We start from the raw sequence: 11,141 nt of genomic DNA on the forward strand, positions 1-11,141 counted from the left end.
TTGAGGCAGAGTCTCGCTCTGTCGCCCAGGCTGGAGTGCAGAGGCGCGATCTCAGCTCACTGCAAGCTCTGCCTCACAGGTTCACGCCATTCTCCTGCCTCAGCCTCCCGAGTAGCTGGGACTACGGGCGCCTGCCACCACGCCCGGCTAGTTTTTTTGTATTTTTTAGTAGAGATGAGGTTTCACCGTGTTAGCCAGGATGGTCTCGATCTCCTGACCTCATGATCCACCCACCTCGGCCTCCCAAAGTGCTGGGATTACAGGCTTGAGCCACCCCGCCCGACCTAGGCCAAATATTTCTAATTTTCCAGGATTATTCACCTTATCTGCTCTTTCATAAACCACAGAAAACCAACAGTTGACAACCTACCATGTAATAGACACTGTGCTATGTGCTTTGCTATTACAGTTTTTCAGAGTCTTTTAAAAGTGCATAATATACAAAATGGTGGGAAGCAGAAACGGGAGCCTACATTATGGGAGCAGCTATTTCTTGAATGCTTACTACATACCATGCTCTTGGCTAAGGACTTTAAATGTACTAACACATTTAATCCCTTAAACATTTTATGAAATATGCATTATTTTCTTCATTGAGAAGAAGAAGAAGAAACTTTAGAGAGGATGGGTAGCATACTTAAGGTCGCATAACTACAGAGTTTCAGAGCTTAAACTTTTGCCTGTCTCCCAATGGAGGCTTATGCCCTTAACCAGTGAGAAAACTGCTCATATGCTGTGTAAGATTCTTTTTTTTTTTAAGACAGAGTTTCGCTCTTGTTGCCCAGGCTGGAGTGCGATGGGGTGATCTTGGCTCACCGCAACCTCCACCTCCTGGGTTCAAGCGATTCTCCTGCCTCAGCCTCCCAAGTAGCTGGGATTACAGGCATGCATCACCACGTCTGGCAATTTTTGTACTTTTTATAGAGACAGGGTTTCTCCATGTTGCTCAGGCTAGTCTCAAACTCCCCACCTCAGGTGATCCACCCGCCTCAGCCTCACAAAGTGCTGGGATTACAGGTGTGAGCCACCACACCTGGCCCAAGATTCTTATATTAGTTCAAGTAAGTCATCAATAAAATGAGGAAAGCTATATATATATATATATTTATATAGAGAGAGAGCGCGTGCAATATATATATTTTTAAAGAAAAAATACGACAAAGCCTTTTAGCAAGGCTTTAAAGCATTCCACAATGTCTAATGATGTGCAGGGTAAAACCACCTGCAGGTTGGGTTTTGCCAACAGCATGTGAGTTTTCAATTTTGGTCTAGAGAGGCACACTTGATAATACTGTTATTCTCTGAAAAAGTCATGTATCTTCACAACATTCTGCCTTTGCTCATGTTGCAACTTTGGCCCTAAATATTTTTTCCACTACTATATTGAAGGAACACACCTCAAAATAATAAGAGCCATCTATGACAAATCCTCAGCCAATATCATACTGAATGGACAAAAAACTGGAAGCATTCCCTTTGAGAACTGGAACAAGACAAGGATGCCCACTCTTATCACTCATATTTAACATAGTATTGGAAGTGCTAGCCAGAGCAATCAGGCAAGAGAAAGAAAAGGCATCCAAATAGGAAAAGAGGAAGCCAAATTACATCTCTTCAATGACAATGTAATTTATACCTGGGAAACCCTAAAGATTCGGCTAAAAGACTCCTAGACCTAATAAACGACTTCAGCAAAGTCTCGGGATAAAAAAATGCACAAAAATCAGTAGCATTTCTATACACCAATAATCTTCAAGCTGAGAATCAAATCAAGAACACAATCCCATTTACAATAGCCACACACACTCAAAGTACCTGGGCATACATCTAACGAAGGAGGTGAAAGATCTCTACAAGGAGAAGGAAATCATAGACTACACAAATGGAAAAGCATCTATGATCACGGATAGGAAGATTCAATATCATTAAAATGTCATACTACACAAAGCAATCTACAAATTACCAATATCATTTTTTTTTTTTGCAGAATTAGAGAAAAACTATTCTAAAATTTATATGGAACCCAAAAAGAGCCTGAATAGCCAAGGCAATCGTAAACCAAAAGAATAAAGCCAGAGGCATTACATATTCTGACTGCAACCTATACTAAACTAAACTAAAGAACTAAAAGTAGAATTACCATTCAAACAAGCAATCCCATCACTGAGTATATAACCAAAGGAAAATAAATCCTTCTGTCTGCACTTGTACATTCATTGTAGCACTTTTCACAATAGCAAAGGCATGGAATCAACACAGGTGCCCATCAATGGTGAATCATATAAAGAAAATGCAGTGTATATATACCATGGAATACTATGCAGCCATAAAAAACGAAACTATGTTATTTTTGAGAACAAGTATACAACTGGAGGTCATTATTCTAAGCAATTTAACACAGAAACAGAAAACCAAATACTGCATGTTCACACTTGTAAGTGGGAGCTAAACATTAGGTATGCATAGACACAAAGATGGAAACAATAAACACTGGAGATACCAAAAGGAGAGAGGGAGGGGAACATGCAAAGGTTGAACAACTACCTGTTGGGTACTGTGTTCACTAATCAGATGATGGAATCATTAGAAGCCTAAATCTCAGCATCACGTAATATACCCAAGTAACAAATCTTCACATATAATCCCTGAATCTGAAATTCAAATAAATGAAATAAATGGTATTGGGAAAACTGAGTATCCACATATGAAGGAACGAAATTGAAGTCTTATTCCATAAATAAAAATCAATTCAAAGTGAATTGAAGTCTTAAACACAAGACCTGAAACCATAAAATTCCTAGAAGAAAACATGGGAAATTTCCTTGACTTTGACCTTGCCAGTGGTTTTTTGGATATGACTCCCAAAACACAGGTAACAAAAGTAAAAATAGACAAATGGGTTCAACCAAACTACAAACTTTCTGTACATCAAGGAAACAATCAACAAAAAATTGGAACCTATGAATTGGTAGAAAATATGAGCACACCACGTATCACATAAGGGGTTAATATTTAAAATAATAAGAAACTTAATAGCAAAAAAAATGTGCATTAAAAATGACCAAAGCACCTGAATAAACATTTTTTCAAAGAAGACATACAAATGTTCAATAGATATATGAAAAGATACTCAACATCACCAATCACCAGATAAATGCAAATCAAAACCACAATGAGATATCATCTCATACCTGTTAGGATGTCTATTATAGGAAAGATAAAAGATAGCAAGTGTTGGTGAGGATGTGGAAAAAAAGGAATCCTTGTACCCTGTTGGTTTGAATGTATATTGGTATAGCCATATGGAAAACAACATGAAGTTTTCTCAAAAAATTAAACATCGAACTTTCATGTGATCCAGCAACTTCTCTAGTGTATACTCAAAGGAAATGAAATCAGTATCTTGAAGAAATATTTCCACTCTTATTTATTGCAGCATTATTCACAATAACCTAGATAAGAAACAACCTAAATGTGCATCAATCAATGAATGGATAAATTGTGATGTGTAAATATATGTATGAATATATATATACACAGTACGCATATATTCCATTATATATTATGAATAATATACATAATTATGTATAAATCTAAAAGAGTTGAATACATAGAAGCAGAGGATAGAATGATGGTTACCGGGGCAGAGAAGTGGGGGGAAATGGGGAAATATCAGGCAAGAGTTATAAAGTTGAATTTGTATAGGATGAATAACTCTAGAGATCTAATGTACAGCATCATGACTATAGTTGATAATACTGTACTGTATACTGGAAATTTCCTGAGAATAGATTTCAGGTGCTCCCCACACACAGACACACACACACATGCACACACACACACGCACACACACACAAAGGTTACTGTGAGGAGATGGATATGTTTTTCACTTTACTTTAGTAATCATTTTACTGTGCGTGTATACACATGTTAAAAATCATGTACATTTTAAATATATACAATATTTTAAAATAAAATTGACTATATAAAAGGAAACTTTATAATCGAGAATTTAAAAAGCAATAGCATGAAAAACAAAATTGGTATACTAGACAAAAATATGAGATATCATCAGGGGAAGACACTATTCAGAAGAAAATTAGTGGAACAAACAGCGCTTCAGGAATTTAAACTTGGTAAGTTATCACTTCAGGCCAAGCTGGGAATGCATCAGAGACTAGTAAGTATTGATATGTAGAAAGAGGAGGGATATTCTAAAAACTAGAATGAAATGAGTAAAAAAAGCATAGAACCAGAAAAATGAAACAGTTATTCAGTAGACATGGTGAGGATCAGAAGTTTTCAGGGATGAGAGACTGGGGTGTAATTCTATAAAGGTAAATTGAGATCAGTTTGGGAAGACCCTTGACTGCCAGACTGAGGGGCTTGACATAAGTATAGATTTTTAAAAATCTTCTTTTAAGGGCACCAGACAGCTGTAGAAGCAAAACACTAAAATTTCAGAGAGCTAGGAGCCCTTCCTCAGTGAGTTGATATGGCCAGCCATTTACTTCTCTGGGAATACTTGTCAAGTCTAGGCCTATGCTGAGGATTGAGCTTGGCATAAGCAGAGAAACTCTAGTAGGGGAAAGAGAAAGCAGTGGAACACTTGGATGTGGGCTGGTAGGACTAACTGAAATCTAGAAGAGCCCCAGATACATATCTGCTTTTCAATGTAAGACATTCACTGAGTGTTTGAAGGGGAGAGGGTATGGTGTGCTGGAAGACTGGGCCAGAAAAATCCCACAGGAATATCCCACAGTCTTATTTGGGAGTAAATGCTTAGGAGAGAGTTCCACCAGAATGAGGGCCTTACTACAAACACACCTCGAGTCTTGTTCTTGAGACATTTGAAACTAGAATAAGACTATGTCTAACTAAAGGTACCACTGAGCACTGATCTAGCTCAGATTTTGGCAAGAATGAAGTGTTCTCCCCCGTATTCAAATATAGGGAAGAGTAAATTGTCTCCTGTTGAAAATAACACTGATTTTAGTTTTTATGATTCTCTTATACACAACATTCAGCACATAGTAAAATGTTATGAGGCCTATGAAGAATCAGGAGATATTTGAAGAGATAATGGTCAAGACTTTTCCAAAATTGAAAGAATCAGCCCACAGATTCAAGAAGCTCAGCAAACTCCAAAATAAACATATAGGAAACCACCCTAAACAACTATAGTCAAACTTCCGAAAACCAAGTAAAGATAAAGTCTTAAAAGTAGCAAGTGAAAAACTGTACATTATCTACAAAAAGAAAAAGTTATATCTGACTTTTAAACAGAATGATACATGACTTTTCAGCAGAAACTATGGAAGTTAAATGATAATGAAATGACACTTTAAAAGTGCTAAAGGTGCGAGAAAGATCTAGAATTTTAAAGCCAGCAAATCTGAGAATTGTATATCTAGTAAAAATAGCCTCGAAAAATTAAAGCAAAGTAAAAACGTTTTCAGATAAAAAAAGAAAAAGCTGAGATACCTACTACAAAAAGCATTAAAGGAAATTCTTCAGTTAAAAGAAAACTTCTTCCAGATAGAAGCATGAAATGCAGGAAGGGATGAAGTACATAGAAAGAGCAAATATGTGTGTAAGTATAAACGAATATTGACAACATAAAGTCAAAATTACTATATTATGCTTTTACACAAGTATAAAAGTAAAATATGTTAGAACAGTAGTACAAAAGGCAAGAGGATTTAAATAGAATTAAATTGCTTACAGGTTCTTCCATGCTAGTATTGGTAAAAATATCCTTTTAAGTTCTTCCATGCTAGTATTGGTAAAAATATCCATTTAAATTTGAGCCAGAAAAATCTCATAATAGGTTCAAAAATTCATTTTTATTTTTAAAATATAGAAAGTCAAAATTCTAATAGTAAAGTGGAATAATACAAATGCCATTTATTAATGCAAAATAAGGCAGGAAATAAGGGGTATGGGAACAAAGAAGGGAAAAATCAAAAGCAAATAGCAATACAGTCAACTTCAGCCCAGCTAGATCATTACACTAAGTGTAAATGAACAAAATATTGTGATTAAAACTCAAAGATTGATTTTTCACACATTGAAAATATATTATTTTTTTAAATATGCCAATAATTTACAACTTACTTAAAATGGATAACTTTTTTTGAAAAATACAATTTACCAAAAGTAACCCAAGAAGAAATAAAAAGTCAAAATAGCCCTATATCTGTAAAGGAATTTGAATTTGTAGAATTCAAGGTGTAATTTTAAACCTCACCATAAAGAAATCCAGAATTTTCAGATTCTGTGTAGGATGCAGAATGCCAGAAATACTATGTTCCCTACACAACAATAAGAAAAAGCCAGATAATCTACAAAATCATAAATGTGTATGAATCCTTTAGAAAGCTGAGATCACAGGTTAACCAATTAGCCTGACATTTAGGGAAAAACATCTTCCACCCAGTTGAGAGAGGAGGCAAGCACTGTTTCACCCAAAGCAGGGCATGGAATGAGACTAGTTGTTACACAAGTGTATAAAATAATTCATTATATCTTTAACTAATTGCTAAAGATGAGTATGAGCTACTGTGAGAGTACAGAAGCTCTGAGAACTTCAGACACTAAAGAGGGATTCCAAAACGACTCATAGACACTTCCCTACGGATGTTCACTGTGTGACCATCAGAAAGATTGGGAGAAAGATGGAGACCACATAAAGTTTCCTTCATAGTGCAGGCATGGAGAGAAGAATGGTTGTTGTTGCAAAAGAAAAAAAAAAGCAGGAAGCTGCATTTGAATACCTCTAACCTACAGAACAAAAGCATTAATCCACTGCAGGAGAGGCATCACTCTGACAACCCTAGTGAATAGGTGAAGATGTATTGCAACTTGATGAAACATAAAGGAAAAACAACAACAAGAAGCAAAATAACACTAAACCTTGAACATGAAGAAAGAACAGGAAACTGTCTTGGGACCAACAATTAGAGACCTACTACATCAAGTGAAGGGGCAGGTGCACTGAGAGAGCCCTGCTTATGAGACCTAGGGGCACAGGGTCTGCCTAAGACTGAAACTGGACCAGGACAACAGAGAAACCACCACAAACCCACCTTCCACTTCCCAAACACAATATCCTAAGCTTCAAATACACAAAGCAAAAACTTATAGTACTAACATAAGAAATAAAAAATACGCATTTGTAGTTAGAGACTTCAACATTCTTTTTAAGTAATCTATAGAACATAGACGAGAAATGAATAAGGATATGAAAACCTGAACAAAACTATCAACGATGTTGTCCAAACTGACATTTGTCAAGCACTTCTGCCAACAGTAACAGAATACACATTCTTTTCAAGTGCACACGAAACCTTCATCCAGATAAACTATATTCAGAGTCATAAAACAAACCTTAACAAATATAAAAGAATTGAAATCATGCAATGTGTGTTTTTGATCATAACAGAATTAAATTAGACATCAATAATAGAAAAAAAGGTGGAAAATACACAAATATTTGGAAGTTAAACAGCAAATTCCTAAATAACTAGTGGTTTTAAGCAAAAGTAACAAAAGAAATTAGAACATATTTTGAATTTAATGAAAATGAAAATATATCAAAATCTGAAAGATGCATCTAAAGTAATGCTTTGAGGAAAATTTATAGCATTTAAGGTTCATATTAGAAAAGAAAGTCTTAAATCATCAGTCTAAACCTTCATTGTATAAAACTAGAAAAATAAGAGCAAATTAAATCCAAAGCAAAGTAAAAGGAAATAAATGAGGATAACAGCAGGAATCAATAAATTTGAAAACAGAAAAACAATAGAGAAAAAAGTGAAACCAAAAATTGGTTCTATTAAAAGATAATAAAGTTAAAGCAAAAGAGAGACGACACCAATTACAAATACCAAGAATGAAAGAGAATAGCACTACAGACCTTATAGATGTTTATTTTACATTGTGACTTCTTTTTTCTTTTTCTTATTTTTGACAATTTTATCAGTTTGCCATTCATTCCATGTTTGCTTCAAGGAGGAAGAAATTAATATTTAGAAGGTAATATCAACAGTATTTGAAAACTACTTGAAAAGGAGAGACGGAAATGGGGGAGAGAAAGTCAATTAAACAGAATGTTAGCCTGAGATGCCAAATTTATAATAGAAACTTTGTTGATATGTTATTTCTGGGGAATGTGAGTCTGAGTGAGATAATCAATTGGGGCATGCTAGGTTTTCATTTATCTGAGGGACATCCAAATAAAGATGTCTAGTAGGCAGATAAATATGTGGTTTGGTGTTTGAAAGGAGGTCTGAAGTAGAGATTCAAGTTTGGGAGTTGCCAGCATACAGGTAGTATTAAAACCATGGGAGTCGAGTGGTGATATGTAGATTGAAAAAGATGAGGCCCAGGATGATGTCCCCTGACTTTCTGAAAGTAGTTTCCAATTCGTTGGTACCACAAGACACCACAGGGAGCATTCCCAAGTACCAGGAAAAAGAACTAGCATAAGCAACTCAAGACTTTTGTCCTCAAAGAAGAACCTAGAACAGCTCACTATATTAAAATGGGGTTGGCGCTATGTATACAAATAGTGCGCAAGTGCATGCAGGCACTTCTTGGACTTAAACCTATTCAGAAGAGAATAAACTTTCTAAATAGATTTTAGTGGCTAGACATAAAAAGTAAGCTGAGGAAACATCTAACGGCAATAATGGAGCTGCCAGATAATGTGGACAGCATTGATTGTTCTCGTTTTTTTCTTAAGTATCATAAAAAACTAAAAACAGATGGTAAAGATTATGATGTTTTAAAGATATTGCTAGAATGTTATCAATAAATATTTCAGAACAGATAATAAATATTCCAGGCATATGAGCATAGGCATATTTAGAGGGAGAAAATCAATTTTCTGCAATTAGCTAGAACTGACATTCATACTATTGTACACTGTTACATCCATCTCTCAGTGTCCAAATTCTTGCTTCCATTTTGAAAACCAAGGCTGGTTTGGTGAGGGAGAGAGATTTGCTTCTGTTTACTCTCTTATAATGAAAATCTTTTTTTCTCTTGTGTGGTAGCAAGAATTCTCCCTATATGATTGTGTGGAACTATAATCCTTCAATAACATCTGTGATTCATTTTAGTTAGTGAAAAATAGTGTTTCACTTTTATACTTTACTTTGCAAAGAAGAGAGATTCCCTCATGGTAACTCAAGAAAAAAAGACTCTGGTAAAGCTTCCAAAATTGTGTATCATTTGCTTGTTGCAAAAACTCACTTTTGCACTTATAAAATATTAATATAAAGCAATACAAAGCAATATAGAAGTTACTATTTTCTCGTCAGCAATTTAATCTTGCAAAATGGATTGGCAGCTTTTAGATGCAAGAACAATGTTTTATACCCTTTTGGATCGCTAAAGAACACAGGAAATGGTTCATTACATTGTTGACAGCTAATACTGAAATGCGACAAGTATTTATAAAATTAGAACATACCTTGCCTGCTAGGCGGCTGCAGATGATTCCATTGCTAGATATAAGACAGTCAGTCAGAGTAGTTTTTCCTGTTAAATAAAATAGGGACATCAATTCAAATTCATGTCTTTCTTAAAAGGGGTCATGGATCATACTTATAGATTTAAAATCTGGTCAGAAGAACTGGTTTAGTAAAGATTTTCAATTTACCTATGCTAGGTGACAAAAGACAAAAGAGATTTATTAGACTTTTGAACAGAATATCATCTAGAAGGACACAGATGCTAGCACTCTATATTGCTGTAATCTTATCTCCAACCCTGTGGATCTAATCACCCTCATCTGAAAAGTTGTCAAGCAACCTAAAGCCATTTCAAAAACAAAAAATTCAAGTTCTGGTTTAAAAAACAACATGACATACTACAAAGAAGAATGCTACTCACTAGGTAACTGTGTTCATTTCAAACGCTTTATAGCAAGGCAGGCTTCCCTAATATCACAGAAAACTTTTAAAGGAAAGAAGACTCGCTTCTTAACAAACACCACTCTCAGCTGCCCACAGCTTCACTCCACTGAGACATACAGAGACACACCTCCCTTATTTATCAAAACAAGCACTTTTAAAAAGGATTCTTACCATGGTCAACGTGAGCCAAAACACAAATATTCCTGATGTTGGCAGTGTTTTTCTGGAGATGAATCATCTTATCCAAACTGTTGAGCACCATGGTTACTTATTTCCTGTGACTAAAAATTAAGTATTAGCCCAGAGGCTAAAGGTCGGGGCAAAAGAAAACAATAATAAACGCTAGGAGGTGGCAAGGCTTCTCAAACCCCTTAAACTAAGAACCCAGTGAATGTTTATTGATGAGACACACCACCTAGGCCTAAGTCCCGTTCGAGCACTAAAGTCAATATCCTGGCACGATTACACTTAAGGAGTTTGCTCATCCTTCCGGATCCGAAGGCTGCGATGAATCACGCAGCTCGAGGCGGCTGGGTGCACAGTGACACCAGTAACCCTGCCGGTGGAGGAGTACTCGGGTAAACTTCTCCAGGCCAATGACCACGTACAGGAAGGGTTGCATGCAGGAGGGAGAGAAGATGCTGAAGAAGATGCTCCCTTTCTCTCCTCAGTCTTCCCCCAAGTCCCTCATTCTGACATTCTCGCTAGTCCTTGCGCCAGGTCGAATACCCAGCTTTATTCCTGCCCACGGAGCCCGAACAAACTTTTGGGTCACGTGCTTATTATCCAAGCAGGTGCACTGCTGGTCTTTCATTCCTCTCTAAATAAAAAGGAAAAACCTCTACACTACATGCCCTTCATTTCGGCAGGGTCCCGGATTCGTTCTCTGAGAATCGCTGGTCCACACAGACATGCCACCGCCCCGGTCCCAGACTGGAATCGACACTCGGGGACTACAGCTCCCAGCCAGCGCTCGGCCCCAGCCCCGGTTCCCGCCTCAGAGCCGCAGCTAGCGGGGTCCTCCAAGCACCGCCCAGAGGCTGGCCGAGGAGGATGCCAGTCCCCAGAGCGAGCCCGCACTCACCGGCGGCAGCAACCCCACGAGCCCAGCTTCTCATCTCGGCTCGGCTCGCAGCCACACCAAGAGCTTCCGAAACGCAGAGATCTCTGCGGGTCCTGCACGCCCGCGCGCCAGGGGGCGGAGCCGGCTGACGCTCG

General features: G+C 37.1%; 1 protein-coding gene across 10 annotated transcripts in view; it reads right to left on the minus strand.

The window, feature by feature from the left end:
- Positions 1–11,129, minus strand: part of LOC135964419 (elongation factor-like GTPase 1) — a 47,134-nt gene extending 36,005 nt beyond the window's left edge. For 3 of the 10 annotated variants that reach the window (XR_010588204.2, XR_012415256.1, XR_010588208.2), the window contains exons 1-2: positions 10,095–10,922; positions 9,479–9,546 (exon numbers count right to left, since the gene is read on the minus strand). Coding sequence is in view for 4 of the 10 variants with exons in the window: in XM_065548300.1 (XP_065404372.1) it covers positions 7,935–8,006; positions 9,479–9,546; positions 10,095–10,185 (231 nt within the window). In the remaining 6 variants the exon portion in view is untranslated. Of the gene's footprint in view, positions 1–7,893; positions 8,007–9,478; positions 9,547–10,094; positions 10,923–11,007 lie in introns of those variants that run through there. The other 7 variants (XR_012415257.1, XR_012415255.1, XM_065548300.1 and 4 more) reach the window with 6 other exon arrangements.
- Between the last annotated feature and the right edge of the window lie 12 nt (positions 11,130–11,141).

Source organism: Macaca fascicularis, chromosome 7, assembly GCF_037993035.2.
Source record: "Macaca fascicularis isolate 582-1 chromosome 7, T2T-MFA8v1.1".
NCBI classification, from domain to species: domain Eukaryota; kingdom Metazoa; phylum Chordata; class Mammalia; order Primates; family Cercopithecidae; genus Macaca; species Macaca fascicularis.